Below are 27,579 nucleotides of genomic sequence, written 5' to 3' on the forward strand. Positions count from 1 at the left end.
GATTTTTTTTTTGTCTTGCAAGGGTAAATTCATCAGTCCCAGCACCCAGTTGGAAGCTGTGCTTGAAGGGAAACTGTGTTAGGGCTACAACACAGCAGAGCTAACACTAACCTGCTTTGAGCATAGCTTCCTGCTGGGAGCATTGTCGTGGTGAATTTACCTTTATACTGTATCATCAGTACACTAAAGAAGCGCAGTGGCAACATTGGAGAGCTTTTTTTTCATGCCTGTGAGTGGTGAGAGTAAAATGCAAACCCTTTTGACTGTAAATTCTGTTAACTGTTTGTCTAACACCAAGGTTTTTTTTAAGAGCAGTTAATACTGGACCTTCCAGCATTTGTGGATTCAGTCCCCAGGTAAACGCCTGGCTGGCCACCAGAGTACTGGTGACCTATTCTCATGTCACTTGACGGAGATCTAGAGGTAGCCACCACAGTTAGCACATACTGCCTTTGGGTGAATGAAATTGTGAATTTCTTTTAATGGGGTATTTTAAACTGAACTAATCATAAGTGTTTCTCCGGTCTCAGCAAAGTGTAAATCCTATAAATCTGAATTGTGTGTGCAGTGTGAAAACTGGAGTGGTTTGTTATAACAGAACAGCAAGACATTTAGCTGTCAGGGTAAGCAAGTATAGTACCAGCGAGTTGCCACATTGATTTAATCTGGGGCCTGAAATTGATGCACTCGCTGCCGACTGCCGCCGACATTCCTCCTCTGGTTCCGCCCAGTGCCAGTCTCGATCTGGTCTGGAGCGGGCAGGAGGGGAAAGCCGCCGGGAACCAGCCGCTGACGTCAGCGGACAGCCGAGTGGCGTAAGTGGACTCCTGCCCGTCGAGATGCCAGATTGCTGCGGGTGGGAGTCGGCGCCAGAACGGGGGTGGACTGCTGCAAGGAGGCTGGTCTGTCCCCGATGGTAGGTATGAAGAGCTGAAAAAAAAGTGAAGACATTTTAAATTTTTTTTTCTTTACAGGGACTTGCCTTTATGGGGTCCCCTGAAGGTGTTCCGATGTTTTTTTTTAATGCTTTCTCTTTGCAGGTCTTCGACCCTCCGTGGGCCTGACTCCATCCTCGGTAGCACTTGGGCGGCAAGCGCCTTTGCCGCTGAGATTGGGAGCTCCTGCCGGCTGCCACCCAGATTGGCAGCGCAAGTCCCTCATTTGCTGCCTGCCGTCCTTTGAAGGACCTTTTTGATCAACCCTGCCCAGAGTACCGTCTGGTACCTTGGCGGCCATCGGCGATCCTGTGGGCAGGCGGGGGCCTTCACCAAATTTTGGCCCTTGGTCTTCCCTCCTCTCCTCTTTTTAACCTTGGTGTCCTATGGGCTATGGCAAAGACACAGCTTTTTCAACTGGAAAAAAAGTGGCTGGTAGGATTAGACAGTTATTTTGAAGTGGCTGTTACCAAGACTGAAGTTTTTTCCCTCCAGCTGTTTCTAGTGTAGTTCAAAATATAAAAACAAACTGTAGGCTGCTCATTGGTGCTCCCAACGTGTTGTGCTGTGCTGTGCTGTGGAGTGCTAGGATTAATCGCTTAAGTGGAGGCTTAGAGATATTTCCTTTGATGAAAATGTGACGGTAAATTGCCCTGAGTAACACTCGCACACCTTCCAATGTCTGGCTCGCATGTTATTGGAAGCGGATTGTGAACAATTTGCTGGGCGGCCAGGGAACGCTATGCAATGGGGAGACAAGGTAGAAAAAATAGATTTAAAATTGTGTTAATTTTCTGCCCAATATTTTTACAGAAGCACAATGCTTCTTTACATGGTATTACATAGTATTTACAACACAGAATCGGGCCATTTGGTCCAACATGTCCATGCCGGTATTTATGCTCCACGCGAGCCTTCACCCTCCCTACTTCACCTAGCCCCATCAACATGTCCTTCTATTCCTTTCTCCCTCATGTTTATCGCGCTTCCCCTTTAATGCATTTATGCTATTCCCCTCAACTACTCCATGTGATACTGAGATCCACATTCTAACCACTCCGAGTAAAGTTTCTCCTGAATTCCCTCTCTGATTTATTAGAGACTATCTTATATTTGTAGCTCCTAGTTTAGTCTCGCCCGCGAGTGGAAACATCTTCTCTACGTCTACCCTATCAGACTTCTTTTCACCCCTCAGTCTTTTTTTTTTCTAGAGAAAAGAGCCAAAGCCCGTTAAATTTTTCTTGATGCGTATAACCTCTCAGTTCATTCTAGTAAATCCTTTTTGCACTTTCTCCAGTGCCTCTATGGGCTAGATTTTGCATTTTTGTGCAGATCGTCCAAAAATGGGCGTTCTTTCCAGCATGGGTGGTAAAAATGGGTTTTCAGATCGCCGGCTTGTCACCCATTTTCAAAGCCCCTAGTCTCCATTTTAAAAATTGGGCATTACCACAAGCAATCTGAAATGGGCGTTGGCGTTAAATCTCTGACCTTCTGCTGTAAAGTGTCGCCATCCTTAGCAACGGCATGGCAATGCACGTTTCCTGCGATTCAGGGGTCATAATTACATGCACAGAAGAGGAGACAGAGACAGAGAGAGAGAGAGAGAGCAGAGAGGGACTGAAAGTGTGTATGGGTGTGATGTGTGCTTGTTTGGCTGTTGTGGGAGGCACGAGGGAGATTTGCCAGCAGCAAAAAACCTACTAAGCACTAAGCACCAAGAACATAGTTGGCACCGAGATTTTATCTAACAAGTAATAAATAACATGGAAGGGATGAAGGAGACCCTGGAGCTGTTAGCTAGGAACACTGGTGGCAGAGGGCTCCCAGTGGTCCCGGAGCGCGATGCCACACCCCCATTGCCTACGACACATGAGAGCCAGGAGGAACATCTTTCTTCTGGCTCAGAGCACGTTCTCACCTCGTGACCGTCCTCTCCCGTATCTGTCCAACCAGCGGATCTGCTGTCATTCCCCCCACCCCTCAATGAAGCATCGCCTGAGGAGCTCCTCAGCCAGGTGGCTTGGAGTCAGGAGGGGAAGGAGTAGAGGTGGGGAGGAGAAGCTGGGTGGGGATGGGGTGGGGGGAAGGAAAGTGAAAGTGAGGTGCATGGCCACAGGTGTTGTCTGGAGCATATTTTTAGGCAACTGCTATTTTAGTAGGAGGGTCGGGGTTGGATGAAATGTGTTTTATTTAATTTAACCTTGTTGCGCATTGTCTCAGATAGCTGCACCGTTACACACTGATGATTCCTTAACATGAAAGGGGATAATTACACTTAACTTGGATCAACTTAAACTTTAACTGTCACCAAGCTGATGCACACCATTGATGTATGACCTGCACACCCAGCAGTGTTGCACCTTTTGTAAATAACAACAACGTTCTTTCAAGCAAAGCGTTCATTTATGAGCTCCTGTCGTAAGAGTCTTGCAGCTATGATGCCACCATGGGCCCTTTCCTATGGTATAGTGGGGGGTGGGGGAATGGCTTCAGTGTCAGCCTGATTTTGTAGCCAGAGGTCAGCGTCCACCTCTTTGTCCTCCTCCTCTTCTCTCTCCTGAGTTGGACCGTCAGACCCTTCTGGTAATTCTTGTCCCCTCCTGATAGCCAAGTTGTGCAACATGCAGCACACCACCACGAATTGAGCTACCTGCTCAGGGTGGTATTGCAGCTCGCCTCCTGAGTGGTCCAGGCACCTAAAACGCTGCGTAAGCACTCCAATGGTTTTCTCGACGATATTGCAAGTGGCTCTCTGGCTGTCTGGCTCTCTGGCTCTCGTCGTATCGCTTCTCGGCTTCGGTGTGGGTGTCACGCAGGTGGGGTCATCAGTCAGGTGGCGAGGCCATATCCTTTGTCACCAAGCATCCAGCATTGACCTTGTGGCTGATTGGTAAACAAGTCAGATACAGTACTCTCACGCAGGATATGAGCATCATGGATGCTGCCCGGAAATTTAGCATTTACTGCCATTATAATTTGCTCGTGGTCGAAAACGAGTTGGACATTCGGGGAATGGAATCCCTAGCGGTTCCTGAAAACCTCCGCATCCTGAAAAGGTGCCCGCATCGCCATGTGCGTACAGTCTATTGCTCCCTGCACCTTGGGGAAGTTAACAATTCGGTAGAATCCTAAAGCCCTCTCAGTCTGAGCCTCCCTGGTCATAGGGAAGCTGATAAGGTCCATCCTGCGTACGTACAGGGCTTCAGTGATCTGTCTAATGCAGCAATGTGTGGCATGCTGAGATATATCACAAATGTCGCCAGCTGAGGCCTGAAAGGAACCCGACGCATAGACGGACAGTGCCGTCCTGATGGTGCTGGCAGGCCGCAGATCTCCCCTGATGAGCTGGCTATATCTCACTGATAACCTCTTTGTGGAAGCGCAGTCTCCGAAGGCAGGTGGTGTCGCACAAGTTGAGGTAAGACTGCTTCTCCCTGTACTTTCAGGGGGGTGTAACTCTTCAGCAGTCTGGCACGTCTTATGTTGGGCACACGATGCTGTCGAATGTACCTTCTGTCATCTCTAGTCTGCAGCATGCGCCTGGTCATCAAGAGAGGGTGAGAACTGACAGGCCCCATTCCAATAGCTGTCTGTTTTACATCGATTGTTCACAAAGAATTAATGTCCCCACTAAGATACCTAGTAAATTCCAATCTTCCGCAGTATAATAAGATGTTTGTTCAGCTGTTCACATCACCTCAAAACACCTCCAGAGTACATCCAAACTGCCCGAAGTTGAAGCAGAGCAGCCTTTTAAATGATGCGATCTGCGATTTAGAACATGGCGTCCATACCGCTGTGAGTAGTTCCGGTTAGTTCAACTTTTTCACTTTTTTTTTTGGCAAGATATGTGTGAGATGGCAAAAGTAAGGATAGGTGCTATACCGGGCGTTAGTTTCGGCAAATGTGAACTTTACAACAAAAAACAGTATTATTAAATCTTGGCAGTAATTACGTGCCGAAAGTAACGCTGGGCGATATTATGGGCATTGGGTTCGCCCATTCTGATGATTCCGCCCCAAAAAAGTGGGCGAACGGTATTATTTTTTCTTGGTGTTATGCCCATGCTGAAAGTGACGCTTGCCGATAAGTGACCGAGAAATGGGCATCAGTTTCCATTTTGTGCCTAAATGGGCGATATATGGGCATTGTGCCTCATTTCATTGTTAAAGTGGGCGGTATGCATGCAAAAATAATGAAAATCTAGCCCTATATCCTTTTTATAATATGGAGATGAGAACTCTTCTCTGTACAGGTGCAGCATCCAAAATCCAGAGTTCTGGAATCCAGATCAAACGGTGCCAGGGTTGTCCGGAATCTGGGCCCGCCGACCTCTGGGTCCCGCCGCTGCCTGACCTCGACCCTCACCTCACCACCCCTTGCAGACCTACGCTCGCCACCGCTGCCCTTACCTCACCGCCACTGCCCTTACCTTGGGGCCCGAACGGCCCCCCTCCTCAGGTCGGGCTGGGGGGTGGTTGCCAAAACTGCTCCTCTCCGGGGGGCCCTGCCCCCCTGGCGACCTCTCCTCTGGGAGGGAGGGGGGCGGGGGGGTCCAAAGTCCAGAAAAACGCAGATTCCGGAATGGATGCTGCACCTGTACTTAGTGTGGTCTAACCAAGGTTTTATACAAATTTAACATAACTTCTCTGCTTTTTCAATTCTATATCTCTCGAACTGAATCCCGGTGCTTTTTTAAATGGCCTTATTAACCTGCATCATTGCTTTTAATTTGTGTATCTGTACCTCCAGATCTGTCTTTCTGTTCCTCTACCCCATTTAGACACTTATTTTGCAAGAAGTAAAGGACCTCCTTATTCTTCTGACCAAAATGCATCACCTCACACTTATCTATACCTAAGCTCATTTGGCAATTACATACCCTTTCTGAAAGTTTATTAATGTCTTCCTGTATTTTGTCTCTGTCCTCCCTCTGTATTAATTACACCCCTCCAATTTGGTGTCATCTGCAAATTTTGCGATTTTACTTTGAAAAGTAAGAGCTGGATATAGGTGGGGCAGTGGGGAGCGGACTTCTTCCCACCCTGCCTCAGTCTATAGCAATCTATATTTTCTAATAAAGATTTTGACTATGTACAAACATTCTTCTAAAATGAAATGACGTTACTACTGAAGAGTGTGGATTTGGACTGGTTATTTGTGGAGTCTCAGATTATAGTGTACGATATGATGTGCATTTTATACCTGTATTTACTGCTTGGATCTCATGACAGAATAATACTTCCAGCCCCCTGTTGAAACTTGCTTAGAAGAGACACAGTCAGCATTGGTGATACTATATGAGTAGGAAAGTGAATTATTTTTGCCCGACATGAGTTGTGATTGTCGTAAGTTAATGTTTCTAATTATCATTAGGAGCTTGTCATGCCATCTATTTGCTCTTTGTTACTTTTTTTTCCTTCGGATTCGATGTAATGCTGAAAGGATAACACAATTAATTTTGGTAATAAATGACCTTATGTGCTTTCATTTGGATAAATTAATGCTAATTGGTCCCAATGAAATGGATGGAGATAGAAAACTCCAAGGTAGGATTACATTTCTTGGGAGAGCTCCAATATTAATCTAATTACAGGTTAAAACTTTATTTTATGACAATAATGTTGATTTATTACTACAGTACTAAGCAATGGCCCAATAACTGCCTGTTATGTCTGTAGAATTAATATAAATTAACAAAAAATACTTGGAAGAGGTTTGTCATTTTTAGCATGCCCTGGCCAATATTCACCACTTAACTAAAAACAGATCAGTTGTGCATTCTTCATGTTGCTGATTGTGGGATGTCAATGTGCACAAATTGGCTGCCATATTTTCCTAAAAACTACAGTGACTACACTTCAGGAATAATTCATTAGCTGTAAAGTAAGGTTGGGATGTCCCGAGGACATGAAAGGTGCTGTGTAAATGCAAGTTTTTTGTGTTCAATAATGTACATGTGTGTCTGATGCTGTTCAGATTGATCTCGCCTACATTCGTGTGAGCATGGAGTGTATCAAAGATATTGAGATTAAACTCGACATGACTGTGTTTTCTCCCCTCTACTTTCTCCACCCCCCCCCACCTTTTTTTAATATATAAATAAAAATAACTAGTTTAAAGTAGCAATTTGAATGCAGAGTAGATCCTGATTAATAATTGAAGCTTTCCACCTGGAAGTTGTTCCTGTGATGGTCCATCATCCAATCGGTCGGGTCTGCCACATACATCCTTTAGCAAAAAGAGTGAAACGGATCAAAGTGGTGTTTTAATGCTCCCATCAATGATAATCTCCATCAAATGAATTTGTCAGTGAATGAGTTGCTGTGTTTTTTCACTGAGTGGTGATTCAGCTTTTTCCTGTTGCATTTGTGAGGAGGGGAGGTGTGATCGGCAGAGAGGGGGTAGGGAAAACCAATTCCAGCGGTATCCCGCTCCTGACAAAATGTCAAGAACATGGCCTTGTCATCACCAACACTTTGTTCCGCCAGAGGGACAAGTACAAGGCATCGTGGCAACACCCTCACTCCAAACACTGGCACCTGCTCATCATCGTCCGAACCAGGGATCACAAGGATGTGCGCATCATCCGTGCTATGACAGGAGCTGACGACTGCTGGATGGACCACCGCCTAATCCGTTCCATCATCAACATAGCCCCAAAGCAGCGACAGTAGCAGAAACAGTGCTGAAAAAAAGTCAATGCCAGGGCACTCAAAGACCCAGCTAAGAGAGCCCTATACAGTCAGTGCGTCACTGCTAACCTGGCGTGCCTTGATGACCCCAAGATGCAGAATACCCACAGCGCTTGATCTGCCCTCCAGGCCTCCGTAACTCAGTGCCTGCGAAGAGACACTCGGTCACTCAACTAGGAAACACCAGGACTGGTTTGATGAGAATGACCAGGAGATCCAAGAGCTATTAGATTGCAAGCGCAGGGCATTTCTGAGCCTTAAACAACAACTCAACTCTGGAGCAGCAAGGCAACGTTACAGACGGCTTAAGGCCGAGGTCCAACAAAAAACCCGAGATATAGAGAAAACACAGGAGATTCAGCTGCTGGCCAACAGCCATGATGTGCGAGGATTCTTCACCGCAATCAAGGCCACCTACGGCTCAAACACCCAAGGCCCCACCCCACTGCTGGCCAAGAACAGGGAGGCACTCATCAAGGACACACAGGTAGTCAGGACCTGCTGGAAGGAGCACTTCAAAGATCTCCTCAACCGAGACTCTACCTTTGACTCAAGTGCCCTCTACTCCATCCCGCAGCATTCTACCCGCCACCACCTCAGCAGAACCCCAGCCCTGCATGAGGTACAAAAAGCCCTTCCGTCAGATTAAGAACAACAAGGTTACGGGAGCTGATGGAATCCCCGCTGAGGCACTAAAGTATGGTGGAGAGGCACTATTGGCACGAATGCATGACCTCATCTTTCTCATCTGGAAGGAGGAGAGCATGCCGGGATGCAGTAATCGTGACCATCTTTAAAAAAGGGGACGTCTGACTGCGACAACTACAGAGGAATCTCCCTGTTATCAACCACTGGGAAAGTAGTCGCTAGAATCCTCCTCAACCGTCTTCTCCCTGTGGCTAAGGAGCTCCTCCCAGAGTCAGTGCAGATTCCATCCTCTACGGGGTACAACGGACATGATTTTTACAGCGGGGCAACTGCAGGGAACATCACCAACCCTTGTACATGGCCGCCTTTGACCGTACAAAGGCTTTTGACACTGTCAACCGCGAGGGTCTATGTAGTGTCCTCCTCTGTTTCAGATGCCCCCAAAAGTTCATCACCATCCTCCGCCTGCTTCACGACGATATGCAGGCCGTGATCCTTACCAGCAGATCCATTACAGACCCAATCCACGTCCGGACCGGGGTCAAACAGGGCTGCGTCATCGCGCTAACCCTCTTCTCAATCTTCCTCCATCTCACATTCAACAAGCGCCCCGCTGGAGTGGAACTAAACTACAGAGCCAGTGGGAACCTGTTCAACCTTCGTCATCTCCAGGCCAGATCCAAGACCGTCCCAACCTCTGTCGTCAAGCTACAGTACTAGGACGACGCTTGCGTCTGTGCACATTCAGGGGCTGAACTTCAAGTCACCGTCAACATCGTCACTGAGGCATACGAAAGCATGGGCTTTACACTAAACATTCGTAAGACAAAGATCCACCAGCTTGTCCTTGCCACACAGCACTGCCCCCCAGTCATCAAGATCCATGGCACGGCCCTGGACAACGTGGACCATTTCCCATACCTCGGGAGCCTCTTATCAACAAGGGCAGGCATTGACGACGAGATTCAACACCGCCTCCAGTGTGCCAGTGCAGCCTTCGGCTGCCTGAGGAAAAAAGTGTTCAAAGATCAGGCCCTCAAATCTGCTACCAAGCTCATGGTCTACAGGGCTGTAGTGATATGGCTGAGACATGGGCCATACACAGTAGACACCTCAAATCACTGGAGAAATACCACCAACGATGTCTCTGCAAGATCCTGCAAATCCCCTGGGAGGACAGGCGCACTAACGTTAGCATCCTTGACCAGGCCAACATCCCCAGCATTGAAGCACAGGCCATATTATTCGCATGCCTGACACAAGGCTCCCAAAACAAGCGCTCTATTCGGAATTCCTTCACGGCAAATGGGCCCAAGGAGGGCAGAGGAAATGTTTCTAGGACACCCTCAAAGCCGCCTCGATAAAATGCAACATCCCCACCGACACCTGGGAGTCCCTGGCGAAAGACCACTCTAAGTGGAGGAAGTGCATCCGGGAGGGCGCTGAGCACCTCGAATCTCATCGCCAAGAGCATGCAGAACCAAGCGCAGGCAGCGGAAAGAGCGTGCAGCAAACCAATCCCACCCACCCTTTCCGCAATGACTGTCCCACCTGTGACGGTGAGTGTAATTTTCGTGTTCAGTCACCTTAGAACTCATTTTTAGAGTGGAAGTAAGTCTTTCTTGATTCCGAGGAACTGGCTATGATGATTCAGCTTTTGCCTGTTGCATTTGTGAGGTTTAATATCTAGTACATGCTGTAATAGACAGAATTTAGTTATTAATCAGAGGTCCCTCGGCTCTGAAAGTGAACATGGTTTGTTAAGCAATTCATTGTATTCTATTCTGGTTAGTGATGAAGCACTTTCTTGAATGTAGTATTTGTCACCACTAAAGAGCAATTTGTTTTAAAGATTGAGTCTTGCAAGATTGCATCAATGGTTTAATTAGGGACTTATCAACCATAGACGATATTTTTTCTCTCATTCCCATGCCAACATCTTCCATCCCTCTCCACATATTTTGCACTAGTTCTTCTGCAAGCAACTAAGACACATGACTGTGTGGCATACATGAGTGGTACATATAAGGGTGGCATCTGCTTTGCTTCTCTTCCCCTCCTCTCCTGGAAAAAAAAGTCAGGATGTCACTATTGGTATCACAGGTATGAATCTATACTAGCATGATGCATGACTGAGTAGACTAATGTACTACTTGACTTAAGCTGCTCCTAGGGGTGAAAAATATATAAAAGTTCTGTTTTATCTTTGATGTAAAAAGTTGGCCTTGAATGTGCCTAAACTATTCACCTGAGACCTGGACTTTGATTCTTTCCTCCCCATGTGTATCTCATAGGACCCCATGAAACTAGTGAATGTATTCTGAATGGAATTCCTGGCAGGTGTGAATCCAAAGCTGATGATTTGGCAGAGAAAGTCACTTTCTCCTGCAGGTCATGGGTAAGGCTGATGTGAGGAATGGGATCGTCAATAGCTCAGAGTGCTAGGTTGAAGTTGGGGATTAAACCAGATTGTTGGAGTAAAGAGGGAATCTCACCCATGTCCTGTCCTTAATTCACATGGTGCTTGATCTGGGGATCAGGACCTTGATGCTGATAGTTGGTGCAAAAATCAGATTACTTTCCAGCTCCTTCAATACTGACATCCTTTATGTTGAGACACAAATATTCATTAAAAAAAAATAATGGTCTGGAATGGTCATAAATCTAGCTAAATGTGCCAACGTTCTTCAGAATTGAAAATGTTGCTTTTCAAAGGATGTGTCTTACATGAGTATAGTTGGATTGTTCCTTTACATAGAATTTACAACACAGAAACAGGCTATTCAGTCCAACTGGTCTATGCCAGTGTTGATGTTTCACATGAGCTTCCTCCCACCCTACTTCATCTAATCCTATCAGCATAACTTGTTGTTCCTTTCTCCCTCGTGTTTATCTAGCTTTTCCTTAAATACATCTATGCTATTCGCCTCAACCACTGTGTGGTAACTAACCACTCTTGGGTAAAGAAATTTCTCCTGAATTCTTTATTGGCGTCTATCTTATATTTATGACTTCTAGTCTTGGTCTCCACCACAAGTGGAAACATCTTTATATCTACCCTATCACAGCAACATATGTTGAGACCTGCAGAAAATAAGTACTGCTTTGATTACTCATGAAATTAAAGTTTAAACCTACCAGCAATCAATCAGTTTTCATGATTCCATGGTCAAGCAGAGTAGTGACTGAACAGAATGGTATCTGTCTAACAATTGCACTTATTCAGGGCTTGAATAAAGGATATAAAGGTAAATCAGTGTTGTCACTAGGGTTTCAGTAATACAAAATAGAAGATGTGCGATCTTTTGTCCAGAGGCAACACTACCAATAGGTACAGATGTTGTCTGATCACATACCAAACCTTCAGTTGCATATTAGCTGGTGGCTCAATGGGGATGCCTCGCATGAGGATACTAGTTCTACCACTGAAATCTAAACTTTCTGTTCAGGCTCATTAAGTGATTGTGTTGAATTACTTAAGGGTATGGCAGTGAATGGATATTTGGAGTGTTAATTTACCAGTACATGTATTTGTTTAGGCTGTTTTTTCTCTGGCAAAACTATTGCAAAGAAAACTCGAGTTTAAAAAAAAAATTGATTGAGTTTGTCTCCTATGACATTGCTCATTGGAGAAAAATGAAACACCTGCTTTGGAGCATTCTGCCATATGGATCTTTAGTTTTACAGGGATTGTTGCTGTAAGGGATGAAACAGGATATCCTCAAAGATTGGCATATTGTGAAGAAGAAGAAGAAGAAGAATGTAGAAATATCTTGCACCTCAATAGGAAGTCTGCATTTTGCTGACAGTCTTTAACTCCATTTCTGTCCCATCTTGTATAATTGTTGTTTTATCTGTGGGTTCACTGTTTTGTATGTGTGTCACTCTGCTCTCAAATATAACCTGGCGCCTGCCGATGTGATAAATAATATCTTTGTTATTTTTTACATCGCGATTTAATTCAATGTATTTAATACCCCATAGCACACTGTGGATGATGAAATTTGTATTTAAAAAAAAAATCATACATATGTAATGAACTGTTTTATTTTTTTTTAATTCTGTTTTAAAACCTTACTCATACACAATCAAAAGACTGAGCAGGATAGCTGTTGTTAAAAGGGCAACAACATTTTGATTTTCAAAAAAATAGGAATTACAATGTTAAATTCAAATGAAAACACTTGAAATGTATTGGAAAAGGGTTCAGCCTGCTAAAATGGTTAATGCAATATTGGGATGTCCTCTGTGGGGGAAAAAGTATGTTTGTATAGAATATTGAGGGGCTGAATTTGCGGTCAGAGGCTTCCCACTGGCAAATGCCTCTGATTAGCAAAAAATCTACAAACTTGCCTTCAGCCTCAGGATCCACAGAGACTTGCGTCCTTGGCTTCTACGCTTAGGCCTGCGTAGAGGCCCACATACCCCAGAGACGCATGCAGTTTGCAAGCGCCCCTGGGATTACGTGGGCTGGCCCTACCAATCAAAGCAGGGAATCTTTATTCATGCTTATGGGGATTCCGTATGTACAGAATCCCCATAAGCATGAATAGGAATCGCTCAAAAAATGCATCTAGACATCAAGTAACTTTTTTTTTTTAATTATGGGCTGGAAATGACCCAACCTTGCACCTGGTTTTTCGGCAATATTTCGGCGTTTTTGGTAAAAAGCGGCAAACCAGGAAATTCGTAGAAGTCTTGCGCCGGCAGTTTTTAAATACTGCTGGGGAGCGGACCGCCGGCATGCAAGACTCTTTAAAAAGTGCATTTGCCTAAAATTTGGCAGCGCACCCATAGATGGGATGAAAAAAATGCCCGGGAAAAATCTGCGTTGCTGCCCTAGGTATGAAGACCTGCAAAAAAGGTAAGTTAAAGTTTTTATTAATTCTTTTGCAGCGATTCGATAGTTAAGTGTCTTGTAATTTTTTTTAGTGACTTTTTTTCTAAAATTGTTTTTGGAAATTTTTTGGGGGTGTTTTTCCCCCTTCCCTAGGCCCAACTCGCAGTAGTATTGACCTCAGAGAAAAGTTGCAGAAAATTCATGGTCTGCGCCACGAATCCTCGAGCAATGCCAATTTTTACCGCTGGCCACATTTTATCCCGAATGTTAGGCCTCAGAATCATAGCGGAGTCATAGCGGTATTTTTGGTGGAAAAATACCGCAATGACCAAAAATGGAATTTCTAGCCCTACATATTTAAAATGGCATCTAATTAATAATTTAAAATAAATTTACATGTTTTATATGGACCTAAAAAAAAAACTTGCCTTATTGCACAGGGGTATTAATGTATAAATGATTTTTTTTAACTCTAACTCTTTTTTATCAGACATAAGAATTTCACGGGCATTCGCTGGGAAAAAAGCCCAACTCTCCTCCCGCAGAGGCCCTTTTCCCAGGGATGCGTGTGATCAGTCAAGAGAATTCTTGACAGATCGCAAGTTCCGGATTGCAGCGCATGCCTGAACCTGGAACTTGTGTGGCCCCTACGGGTGCGTGTGCACTTCGTATGTGCCTGTAGGGGCTGCAAGTTATGGCCCTGTTTCTTTTTACAATCAATAAATGATTCCTTCATATTAAAACAAAATGTGGTTAAGAATTCGCCTCTTGGATTTTAAAAAAAAACTTACTGTATTTAAAATAAAAATTCCTGTACTAAATGGATGGGCTTTGTTTTGAAATGAAATTAGCTGGATTTACAGAATTGCTAAGTAACACAATCAAACTACTGAGCAGGATTTCTATGTTTTTAAAATAATGGCATGATTTAAGAACTGAAAGGGGTATACGTTATGTTTAGTTGAAGAAATAATCATCAAAATGGCTTTAATTTTCACACAAGTAGCACTTTGTGATTCTTTCGGACTAATCAGATTGCTATAAAGCAACTCACAATGTTGGAAACATTGCTATTTGGAAGTGTTGGGTTTGTGGGAAGCATGTGATCCACCAGCTAAATCCATTTGCCCCATGTGATGAATCTGTAGCTCAATCTGGTATCTAATCCCTCGAAGGTGCCACAGCATGAAAAACTTTCATAATGTAGATGCTAAAAGGCCACGCACAAACTATGGGCTTTTTTAGCTATGATAATGTTAAAATGATACAGACTTCAAATACATCAGCAGAGTGTTGCTTAACAGCACAGGCGATGTATACTGTACATTAATGTTGTATATGTCTTACTGCAAAGTACTTATAATTACATTAAAGGATTACCACTAGGATAAGGTGTAATTATAGCCTCCATGAGCGATTGCAAAAAAAAAAGCAACACTGTGTGTTGTCGCCTGTGATACTGCAGATATTTGCAGTTGGAAGAGTATGGACAGAGCAGTGACTTGTACTGTTGATTCTGCATTGTTTCCTGGTCAGGCCAATGGAGGCCTGCACATACATACCTGCTTACACATGTGCAGAGGACTGCTCACTAGTGTCTTGAGTTCAGTTAAATTTCTAATCATTCTGGAAAGCTGATGAAACAGCCTGCTCTTCAGTAACACTGAAAAGTTTCTAATTGATGTTGAGCTACCTGGGAACTTCCATATTTCCTCACTTGTCAGAACTTGAACTGCCATTAGATCAGCAACTTCATTCCCCAGTAGCACTGCAGTTACTGTGACATCGTTTTCACATCAAACAATTTTAGTTTTTTGTTTAATTACATGCAATGCTAGTTTTAGTTAATGAACAGTTGAGGCATTATCCTGGGAGTATTTCTTTTAAGCATATACAATTTCCTTTTGTGTATGATGTGCACTTATTACTTGTACACAGTGTGTACACACACTTGTCACAATCAGTGCTACTTCTGGTTTGGGGTTTAATGTTTTTTTAGTATTATGCCACAAGAACATCTGTGCAAGTCAGAAATCTCTGATCCAAAAAAGAGTTGGCTTTCACCAGTTATGTACCAACATTTTTTCCATCTCTTGCTTGTGCTTGTTGCCTCCCTGTCTTCATAAGAACATAAGAAATAGGAGCAGGAGTAGGCCATACGGCCCCTCGAGCCTGCTCGGCATTTAATACGATCATGGCTAATCCGATCATGGTCCACTTCCCTGCCTGGTCCCCATAACCCCTTATTCCCTTATTGTTTAAGAAACTGTCCATTTCTGTCTTAAATTTATTCAATGTCCCAGCTTCCACAGCTCTCTGAATTCCACAGATTTACAACCCTCAGAGAAGAAATTTCTCCCCATCTCAGTTTTAAATAGGCAGCCCTTATTCTAAGATTATGCCCTCTAGTTCCAATCTCCCCCATCAGTGGAAACATTCTCTTTGCAACCACCTTGTCAAGCCCCCTCATAATCTTATACGTTTCGATAAGATCACACCTCATTCTTCTGAATTCCAATGAGTAGAGGCCCAACCTACTCAACCTTTCCTCATAAGTCAACCCCCTCATCTCTGGAATCAACCTAGTGAACCTTCTCTGAACTGCCTCCAAAGCAAGTATATCCTTTTTTAAATATGGAAACCAAAACTGCACACAGTATTCCAGATGTGGCCTAACCAATACCCTGTATAACTGTAACAAGACTTCTCTGGTTTTATACTCCATCCCCTTTTCAATAAAGGCCAAGATTCCATTGGCTTTCCTGATCACTTGCTATACCTGCATACTAAACTTTTGTGTTTCATTCACAGGTACCCCCAGGTCCCACTGTACTGCAGCACTGCAATATTTCTCCATTTTAAATAATAACTTGCTCTTGGATGTTTTTCTGCCAAAGTGCATGACCTCACACTTTCCAACATTATACTCCATCTGCCAAATTTTTGCTCACTCACTTAGCCTGTCTGCGTCCTTTTGCAGATTTTTTGTGTCCTCCTCACACATTGCTTTTCCTCCCATCTTTGTATCATCAGCAAACTTGACTACGTTACACTAGGTCCTTTCTTTCAAGTTGTTAATATAGATTGTAAATAGTTGGGGTTCCAGCACTGATCCCTGCGGCACCCCACTAGTTACTGATTGCCAACCCGAGAATGAACCATTTATCCCGACTCTCTGCTTTCTGTTAGTTAGCCAATCCTCTATCCATGCTAATATATTACCCCCATTCCCGTGAACTTTTATCTTGTGCAGTAACCTTTTATGTGGCACCTTGTCGAGTTCCTTCTGGAAGTCCAAATACACCACATCCACTGGTTCCCCTTTATCCACCCTGTTCGTTACATCCTCAAAGAATTCTAGTAAATTTGTCAAACATGACTTCCCCTTCATAAATCCATGCTGACTCTGCCTGACTGAATTTTGCTTTTCCAAATATCCTGCTACTGCTTCTTTAATAATGGACTCCAACATTTTCCCAACCACGGATGTTCGGCTAACTGGTCTATAGTTTCCTATTTTTGTCTGCCTCCTTTTTTAAATAGGGGTGTTACATTTGCAGTTTTCCAATCTGCTGCTCCTCAGAATCCAGGGAATTTTGGTAAATTATAACCAATGCATCCACATTCCCTGCTGCTACTTCTCAAGACCCTAGGATGCAAGCCATCAAGTCCAGGGGATTTATCTGCCTTTAGTCCCATTATCTTACTGAGTACCACCTCCATTGTGATTGTGTTAAGTTCCTTGCCCCGTCCCGTCCCCCCCCCCATAGCCCCTTGACTGTCCACTGTTGGGATATTGTTAGTGTCTTCTACTGTAAAGACTGATACAAAATATTTATTCAGAGTTTCTGCCAACTCCATGTTCCCCATTACTAATTCCCCTCTGTCTTCAGCCTCTAATTCAGAGACTAGGGTCCTGAACATAAGGAAAGGTAACTTTGATGGTATGAGATGTGAATTGGCTAGAATAGACTGGCGAATGATACTTAAAGAGTTGATGGTGGATAGGCAATGGCAAACATTTAAAGATCACGTGGATGAACTTCAACAATTGTACATCCCTGTCTGGAGTAAAAATAAAATGGGGAAGGTGGCTCAACCATGGCTACTAAGGGAAATTAGGGATCGTGTTAAATCCAGGGAAGAGACATATAAATTGGCCAGAAAAAGCAGCAAACCTGAGGACTGAGAGAAATTTAGAATTCAACAGAGGACGACAAAGTGTTCAATTAGGAGGGGGAAAATAGAGTATGAGAGTAAGCTTGCTGGAACATAAAAACTGACTGCAAAAGTTTCTATAGATATGTGAAGAGAAAAGATTAGAGAAGACAAGCGTAGGTCCCTTGCAGTCAGAATCAGGTGAATTTATAATGGGGAACAAAGAAATGGCAGACCAATTGAACAAATACTTTGGTTGTGTCTTCACGAAGGAAGACACAAATAACCTTCTGGAAATACTAGGGGACCAAGGGTCTTGCAAGAAGGAGGAACTGAAGGAAATCCTTATTAGTCATGAAATTGTGTTAGGGAAATTGATGGGATTGAAGGCCGATAAATCTCCAGGGCCTGATCGTCTGCACCCCAGAGTACTTAAGGAAGAGGCCCTAGAAATAGTGGATGCATCGGTGATCATTTTCCAACAGTCTATCGACTCTGGATCAGTTCCTATGGACTGGAGGGTAGCTAATGTAACACCACTTTTTAAAAAAGGAGGGAGAGAGATAACGGGGAATTATAGACCGGTTAGCCTGACATTGATGGTGGGGAAAATGTTGGAATCAATTATTAACGATGAAATAACAGTGCATTTGAAAAGCAGTGACAGGATCGGTCCAAGCCAGCATGGATTTATGAAAGGGAAATCATGCTTGACAAATTTGCTGGAATTCTTTGAGGATGTAACTAGTAGAGTGGAGAAGGGAGAACCATTGGCTGTGGTGTATTTTGACTTTCAAAAGGCTTTTGACAAGGTCCCACACAAAAGATTGGTGTGCAAAATTAAAGCACATGGTATTGGGAATAATGTATTGACATGGATAGCGAACTGGTTAGCAGACAGGAAGCAGAGTCTCTGGATAAACAGGTCCTTTTCAGAATGGCAGGCAGTGACGAGTGGGGTGCCACAGGGCTCAGTGCTGGGACCCCAGTTATTTACAATATACATCAATGATTTAGATGAAGGAATTGAGAGTTTGCCGATGACACTAAGCTGGGTGTCGGTGTGAGCTGTGAGGAGGATGCTCAGAGGCTGCAGGGTGACTTGGACAGGTTAGATGGTGGGCAAATGCATGGCAGATGCAGTATAATGTGGATAAATGTGAGGTTATCCACTTTGGTGGCAAAAACATGAAGGCAGAATATTATCTGAATGGCGGCAGATTCGGAAAAGGGGAGCTGCAACAAGACCTGGGTGTCATGGTACGTCAGTCATTAAGATTGGCATGCAGGTACAGCAGGTGGTGAAGAAGGCAAATAGCATGTTGGCCTTCATAGCTAGGGGATTTGAATATAAGAGCAGGTAGGTCTTACTGCAGCTGTACAGGGCCTTGGTGAGGCCTCACCTGGAATATTGTGTTCAGTTTTGGTCTCCTAATCTGAGAGAGGACGTTCTTTCTATTGAGGGAGTGCAGCGAAGGTTGACCAGACTGATTCCCAGGATGGCAGGACTGACATATGAGGACAGACTGAATCGACTGGGCCTGTATTCACTGGAGTGTAGAAGAATGAGAGGGGATCTCATAGAAACATATAACATTCTGACGAGAGTGGACAGGTTAGATGCAGGAAGAATGTTCCCAATGTTGGGGGAGTCCAGAACCAGGGGACACAGTCTAAGGATGAGGGGTAAGCCATTTAGGACCGAGATGAGAAACTTCTTCACTGAGTTGTTAACCTCTTGAATTCTCTACTGCAGAGAGTTGTCGATGCCACTCTGTTAGATATGGCCCTTCTGGCTAAAGGGATCAAGGGGTATGGAGAGAAAGCAGGAAAGGGGTATTGCAGTGAATGATCAGCCATGATCTTACTGAATGGTGGTGCAGGCTCGAAGGGCCAAATGGCCTACTCCTGCACCTATTTTCTATGTTTCTAATGTTGCTGGAAGCTGGGACTATCCCAGTGCTCTGGAACTGGTCTATTCTGTTGTTAGAAAACAGGCTGGTTTTAATTTGCAGAGCAGGCTGGGATAGCCCTGCTTTTACTAATATTTTCTGACCGTCTTTCTGTGAGAACCGGGAGGGAGTGTCCAAAGCATATTGGTGGGCATGAGGATGTGGCATGAGGAAGTAGCATGAGAGTAGGGAGATCAGAAGCATGACCCCAGCAAGAGTTTTAAAAATGCTGAAGATGGTGTGTTTTAATGAACAAATTTAATTCCAGGGTTCAATCACTGATTACTGCGCCATGTTGGTCTGTACATCACAACAGGCGAGTGCTTGTCTTTGTATCCTAGGAGTACATTTATTCAGAAATGTTTTAAAGAAATAATGCCTATGCAAGAAGGGCAATAAGATATGCAAACATATATTGATAAGCATGCATTACTTCATTGAAGTAATTCCACAAAGTAACCCACTCTAGGAGGACAACTGAAATAGCAGACATCAGGCAACGGAGGGCAAATGAGTAATTATGCGGGAGATATTTTTGAAATTGTGTAATGGGAGATGGGGATCCTTTTGCACTGAAAGCACTTTCCTTCTCCTTTAGGACACCATAGTACTTTTATACGGGGTATTATTGATGCCGTAGAGAAGGTGTAGTGAACCTGATTTGACATGAAGATTGCTCAGGTATGAAACCATCATATGAAACACCTGATATTGAGAGTTTTGCTATCAACCATTTTTGTGGCTCAAAACAAAATGGTGCATGTGAGGTGGAAGAAATTGATAATTCTGAAGAAATATTATCCAGCGATTTGTAAATAAGCAGGTCAGGAAGAGTGTAAATCTTTTAAACCGTGTTGATACAGATGTAACTAAGTGTCATGGAATAGCATTCTCACCAACCTTGAAAGCGAGTAAAAGCTGATCATTTAAAAAAAAAAGTCCTAATATAAATCTATGACTTGTAGTTACACTGAAAGAGGTGGAGCACACAGGCTTATCAGAACTTATGCTGCAACAACAACTACTTGCATTTATATAGTGCCTTTAACATAGTGAAAGGCACATCACAGGAGTGTTATGCGATAAAAATTTGACACCAAGTGGCATAAGTAGAAATTAGCGCAGGTGACAAAAGCTTGGTCAAAGAGATATGTTTTAAGGAGCATCTTGAAGGAGGAAAGAGGGACAGAGGTTTAGGCAGGGAGTTCCTCCTAAGTGCAAGTATACTCAACATTCCATCACTTGTATCACAGTATTGTAGGAATTTTTCCTCACTGTTTGCAGAGAGATTGTGAGCTATTGTGGACATGCTAAATCCAATTTTGTTAAATTATTTTAAAGGTTGTCAAATGAGATGTAGGTGCTCTTCCCATTCTTTCTCTTTTCCCCTGCCTGGCACCCTACTATCCACTCTCCCTTTCCCTTTTATGTTGCCACTTTTTTTTCTCCTCTGTGTCTCTGACATCCACCTCCTCTTTCCACCCTCTCCCCACAGCTGCTGTGTACATTTTTTTTAAAGGGAAAACCTGTAGCTTGATTTGTTTGCTGTCCCATTCCATTAATGGACCCATCACTCGAAAAAAAAAAAATTGTAATTCTTGCAGGTTGTGACTTACTTTTTGAGTACTTTTTGAGAATTCACTATTGTTTCCTGTCTTCCATCTACTGCTGTGGGATTGAAATTCTTTTGTAGGTGGAAATTCCTGATAGTAATGCAAAACCTGCAGCAGAGTTTCATCCTTTGGGAGCAGTACTGATTTTTTTTTTCGGCAGACAAGTATACACTGATCTCAAAGCATCTACTATCCATGTGAAACGTGGATGGCTGGTGTATGTGCACTAAGTGTATTTATTAAAGATAATGGTCGAATTGAAAATTTTAGTTGTGATAGTTTGGGGGCTGCTGGCTGTGTATAATACGTGTTTATAGTTTTAAAATATAAATTATCCAGTCTGTGACTCTGGGCACCACCTGGTATGGTACTGATGCTTACAAACCCAGAAAGCCCCAGGTTCCATCTACGGTTTGAATTTCTAGAGTTGTCTTCTGTTCTCAGGGTACTATCAACAACAACAACGTATTTATATAGTGCCTTTAATAAAGTAAAATGTCCCAAGGTGCTTCACAGGAGTGTTTTAAGACAAAACAAATAAATTTGACACCGAGCCACATGAGTAAATTACGGCAGATGACTGGTCAAAGAGGTAGGTTTTAAGGTGTGTCTTAGAGGAGGAAAGAGAGGTAGAGGTAGAGTGGCGGAGAGGTTTAGGGAGGAAGTACAAGAGCTTGGGGCCTAGGCAGCTGAAGGCACGGCCACCAGTGCTTGAACAGTTATAATCAGGGATGCTGAAGAGGGCAAAATTTGAGGAGTGCAGATATCTCGGGATGGTGGTGGGGGGGGGGATGCGGTTATGGGGCTGGAGGAGATTAGAGATAGGGAGGGGCAAGGTCATGGAGGGATTTGTAAACAAGGATGACCATTTTGAAATCGAGGTGTTGCTTATGTAGGTCGGTGAGCACAGGGCTGATGGATGAGTGGGACTTGGTGCAAGTTAGGACACGGGCTGCCAAGCTTTAGATAAGTTTATGTAGGAGGCCAGCCAGGAGTGATTTGGAGTAGTCCAGTCTCGAGGTAACAAAGGCATGGATGAGGGTTTCAGTAGCAGATGAGCTGAAGCAAGGGCGGAGACGAGCAGTGTTACAGAGGTGGAAATAGGCTGTCTTTGATATGTCGCAGATTTGTGGCTGGAGGGTCATTTCAGGGTCAAATATGACATCTAGGTTGCCTATCAGCCAGGGTGTTTGCATCTGATAATTACGGAAAGTCAGCATTTGGTGAAAACGCAATCCTGCTAGCCTCTAATGCTCTCCGGTTGAATAGCTTACTTGGGCTCTCGAGGTACTGGAGGGCCGCCAGCATCTCCGGACATGTAATCCTGTAAGGATTGGTGTTTTCAGAATTGAAGCAAAAAATTAAAACCCTCTACCTTTTCCCAAATCAGTGCAGTGATATAGTTGTGACATTAATGAAAGCTTTTATTTGTTTTGTTTGAAGTGGAAAGATGCAATTCACATAATTGTGTCTAAACTTGGTGTCCCTTGCTGTACAATCTACAGTTTAAAGACCAGTAATGAGGTTGAATTACAAACCTTTTATTTTGGTGTCTCATTTATTGCCATATAACTTGCTGCTGGCTGTAACGATCATACGTGAAATAAGTTCACACAGTCTTCGTCCAGTTCCTACAAAAGTGAAGTAATGTCCGTTTTGATATGAAATGCAGGACAGTTCAAATTCCTGTAAGTGAGCAGCCTCTTGTACTTGTACTTACTATGTTGTCCCTACCATTTTGTCTCTGAAGTTTATTTACATGTACTTGTGTGTGTGTTTTTTTCCCTTTTTAATTCTCTACACACCTGGAAGTGAGCTGCATATAAAGCATATCAGGCCACTCGTTATCTGCACTATACTGTGGCCTGCTGCACAGTAAATGCCAGTTGACAACACTGCTCAGTACCCTCAGCAATGTCAAAAGGTAAGGTATGTCCCAGCAGAGGTTGAAAATTATATATATTTCTAATGAATGTAAGCTCCCTTCTGACTCAGTTGCTAAATGCATAATCTGGTGTGATACAGGAGGGTTTGAAGGTCTGTGCTGTGTTAGTTGAGCTTAGCCAAGGGTTGATTTTGGGGGAAGAGGGCTACAATTGGCCACAGTTAACATGGAAAGGGGAAAATCCACCAAGCTTCCCATTCCTGATCATTGTCCAGTGATTGTTGCTGGACTGTTTGCATGTGTGAACACCATTTGACTTGATTATGATAGTCTCTGTGATTGAATAACTTGTTGTCACCTGGTGCACACATATGATTACAAGGTTGGCCAGCGAGTGTGCAGTGAAGTTCTGTTTGTTGGTGTTATCCCACCCCTTCAAATTGTGTGCAAAGGTTTTTCACTACCTGAAGCTCTGGGTGTGTGGAAAGATCACACGCATATCTATTGTATCATGGTGAGTGAGCCAGTGACCAAGAGTTCTGATTTCTACTTCGTATGGATGTTGTTTAATCCAGAGTTATTCACTAACTTTTTGTGGTTCATTATGGCCTTGAACAGTGCCTGGCTGGAGGGCTACCATCACAATGTTCATGTGTAGTATACCACAGATTTTTGCACATGGTGAGTTCCTGATTTTGATTCTACCTCTTGCCAAGTGGAGACCAGGATCTTTTATATGGGAATGGAACATTTAAAGCATTCAGTACCAACAGTTTTCTTTCTAAAAACAAAGTGTAATACTTTTTGCCAGGTTCCCTTCACTTGCTGTAGATGACTCCAGATCTTTAAACATTCCCTTGTTTTCTGGAGAATTCCTGCTGCTGCACCCTTGTTAGATACGAACAATGATGGACAGGTAAAGACCATCTGGTCCATAGAACCTGTCCCATACAATTGCTTTACCTTGTGTATTATCACATGTACACTCCACCCACCTGAAACCATGAGATCTCCTAGGAGAGGCAAAAAAACAGATCAAAAAACCAAGGCCAATTTTGGGGGGGGGGGGTGGATTTGGTAAATTCCTCTCCGACCTATCTAGGCGATCAAAACTAGTCCAGGAGATCACTGGCCTTGAATTCCCTGCAGTACCTACCTTCTGTTAGAGGTGATCGCCGCAGCCAGAAACAAATCCAGCTTTCACTTGAAAGAATTCAGTGAGTCTGCATCCACCACATGAAACAGCAGCTTGTTCCAGAGATCATCTATTCTTTGGGAAAAGAACCACCTCCTGACGTCTAACCTAGATCTAGCCCTATACAACTTAAATTTGTGACCCTTGGTCCTGCCTAACCTATTTAATTGGAATAAACTGTCAGCTGGAACGTCGTCTATTCCCTTAATTATCTTTTAAACCTCAATCAGCTCCTCTTAAGTCTATGCTGCTCTAAGGTATAGAGTCCTAACTCTTTTAGCCTATCTTGATAACTAAAATGCTTTAGACTTGGAATTAGTTCAGTGTTCTTAGTAGAGATGTGGAGCGAAGTGCCAAGAGAGGGAAGAAAACTTACTGTTGTCACTTGGCTGCCTTTGCACATAAGTTAAGAAATAGGAGCAGGAGTAGGCCATTTAAGTCAGAAATGAGGAGGAATTTCTTCAGAGGGTCGTGAATCTTTGGAATTCTCTACCCCATAGAGCTTTGGAGGCTGGGTCTTTGAATATATTTAAGGTGGAGATAGACAGATTTTTGAATGATAAGGGAGTCCAGGGTTATGGGGAGCAAGCGGGGAAGTGGAGTTGAGGCCATGACCTTATTGAATGGCGGAGCAGGCTCAAGGGGCCAAATGGCCTACTCCTACTCCTCCTATTATGTTCTTAAACGGCCTCTCAGGCCTGCTCTGCCATTCATTAAGATCATGGCCAATCATCGACCTCAATTCCACTTTCCCGCCTGATCTCCATATCTCTTGATTCCTCGAGTCCAAATATCTATCTATCTCAGTCTTGAATATAGTCCCAGACTCAGCATCCACAGCCCTCTGAGGGCAGAGAATTCCAAAGATTCACAAACCTCTGAGTGAAGAAATTCCTCCTTATCTCTATCTCTCTCTCTCTCAAATGGCCTACCCCTTATCCTGAGACTGCGCCCCTAGTTCGAGACACTCCAGCCAGGGGAAACAACCTCTCAGCATCTACCCTGTCAATCCCCTTCAGAATCTTTTATGTTTCAATGAGATCACCCCTCATTCTTCTGAACTCCAGAGAGTATAGGCCCATTCTACACAATCTCTCATTAGGCAGCCCTCTCATCCCAGAAATCAATCTAGTGAACCTCTGTTTTACTGCCTCCAAAGCAAGTAGTAAAGGAGGCCAAAACTATGCACAGTACTCCAGGTGTGGTCTCACCAAGGCCCTGTACAATTGTAGCAAGACTTCCTTACTCTTATACTCCAGTCCCCTTGCGATAAAGGACAACATGCCATTTGCCTTCCCTATTGCTTGCTGTACCTGCATGCTAGCTTCTGTGTTGCACAAGCACACCCAAATCTCTCTCAACACCAACATTTAAAAGTTTCTCACCATTTAAAAAAATATTCTGTTTTTCTATTCTTCCTACCAAAGTGAATAACGTCACATTTCCCGACATTATATTCCATCTGCCACCTCACTGCCAACTTACTTAGTCTATCTATATCCCTTTGCAGATGCTTTGTGTTCTCCTCACAGCTTACATATCCTACTGGCCACCCAAGGGTGGCATTAGTGCAAGCATGCAGTAGGATTCTTTCCCGTCCTCATCCATGGCTGATATGCGGCTTCAGTAGAACTGTGTGAGGTTGGAGAGAAAATTTAGTTTATAGTCTGGCAGCATATGAACTGTCACCACATTCCTTTTACAATTATCCATTTAATTGCATGTTTGCATCCTTGTACTATAAGCAGAATAAGTAAATGCCTAATACACTATTTTTAAAAGTCTCTCTTTCTTTATTTCATTGAGGATTAGCAAAGACGTTTCTCTGTTGATGATTTTAATCTGGTTTTGGGAAGGTGACACACTATGAACCTCTTCTGCGCCGCGCCCCCCTCTCAATTCCCAGTTTTTGACGGCTTTTAGTGGGGCAGAAATTTTAACAATGAATCTGGTGGCAGCACGCAATTCCCAGTGAAAGGTGAATGTCTATAGATGCTGGAGCAACAGAGGCCAGGTTGTTTACCTTTTATAAATGCAACCAACAGCAGGAGAACTTTGGATTTGGCACTGAATGCACATCTCTACGGTAAATTTGCCTCTACACCACTCGCTCAGAATTTTTTTTGCTTTGCAGTTTCACTGATGAGAAGAACTTGAAAATGGAAATATTCCCTTCACGCTTGCCATATATAATATAACTGCAGCAAGTAACCGAGAAAGGGAGTAGTCATCAGGAACATTTAATACTAGAACTGCATGGATACCTCCAACTGATTGAGGGTGACCTCTTGCAGCTCTTGGAATGTAATTCAGCAGAGAGAAGCATATGCATTTTATGAAGTTCCAAGCTAACAGGCAGATATTTTTCAGCATTTTCATTGTTTCCATATCATTCAAATAAGCACTGCTGCTTGTGCTGAAATCTAGTTTTTGAAAGCAAGTTACTATTTGAGAGTGAGAACTGGCTTCTAGAACAAGGTAGCTGTACACTAATAGAATGCCACAGTATGCTGTGCATGAAATGTAAATCCGGCCCAGAAAATCAGTCCACATCCCCAACACCAGAATAGAAAGCATGCAGGAAGCGGGTATCAGAAAAGATGCCCATTAATCTGTAGCGGAGCTCCTTCGCAGTCCGCAACCAGAAGCTTTTGTCTGGGGTAAACTAACCTGACTTGGACTCGTATCAGACAAATTCACTCAGAATGGAGGTGAAATACCCATTAGAGGCCCTGCCTCCTTGTCATCTCAATTAACCCAGGGTAGAAGGGTTCTGTAGTTAGCTTTGATGTTGTCTAGGAGCAGTGTCAAAAATCTACCCAAGTTTATTGTATTAGCATCCATAACCAATTCCAACTGGATCCAGATAGTGTTAAATGCATTGTTTTTGTTTGGTCTTATTGGCTATGATTCTATACAAAAACAATTCAAAATCTATAACCAAAACCTGGTTTAAATGATTTATTGTGTATGTTTGTTTTTATTTTATTACACATGCAGTGATGGAAAAAAAAATGAACTTTGAATATTATTTGTGAATAATTTACCTCTGCTCCAAACGGACCGGAAGTGTGGCACATTTTTTCAAATTACATCAAGAAATCTATGGCTTTCAACCAAGTTTAGTACATGGGTTAAAGAAACCATTATCTCTAATGAATTTAAGATTACACCAGATTCAGTGATAGCATGTCATATGTTGCCTTCTAATTTTTTCTGTAGTATTGAATTGTTTTGCTGTTAAAGGACTTCAGCTGTTAAGTTTGCTGTGATAATTAACTGAAAAATATTAAATTTTTTGATTTTTGTTGCATTAATTTTCTGTCAGTGGCCAGCTTGAAAATTGTACGAGATGAAAAAGGATTGTCATACTTCAGTGTTTGCTTTGTGTTTGCTATAGAATGCTGCTTCTCAAGAGGTCTGCACTTTATTCATTTATGTATTCACCTACCTGTCTGTTGATCTGTCATAAAATATGTGGTGACTTGATGTTTGTGGTGACTGCTTTTTGTTTTGTTTCTCGTTGAGAAAGCAGGGGGGGAAAACGACAGGCACCCAGACACCACCTATAGTCCAGTGTGGTTGAAGCTCCGGCCTCCCCACTCTCTTTGATAAGGACACCTCGGAATGGATGGCAGCATCTGACTGCTTTAGCTGT

At 43.4% G+C, this 27,579-nt stretch overlaps 1 protein-coding gene across 3 annotated transcripts in view; it reads left to right on the forward strand.

The window, feature by feature from the left end:
- Positions 1-27,579, forward strand: part of LOC139240721 (zinc finger SWIM domain-containing protein 6) — a 244,922-nt gene that overhangs the window by 130,496 nt on the left and 86,847 nt on the right. Inside the window, exon 1 of one of the 3 annotated variants that reach the window (XM_070869239.1) lies at positions 22,714-22,765. The exons of the other annotated variants lie outside the window; for them this stretch is intronic. Coding sequence (XP_070725340.1) covers positions 22,756-22,765 — 10 coding nt within the window. The 5' untranslated portion in view covers positions 22,714-22,755. Of the gene's footprint in view, positions 1-22,713; positions 22,766-27,579 lie in introns of those variants that run through there. 3 annotated transcript variants of the gene reach the window in all.

The sequence above is a fragment of the Pristiophorus japonicus genome, chromosome 2 (assembly GCF_044704955.1).
Source record: "Pristiophorus japonicus isolate sPriJap1 chromosome 2, sPriJap1.hap1, whole genome shotgun sequence".
Taxonomy (NCBI): Eukaryota; Metazoa; Chordata; class Chondrichthyes; family Pristiophoridae; genus Pristiophorus; species Pristiophorus japonicus.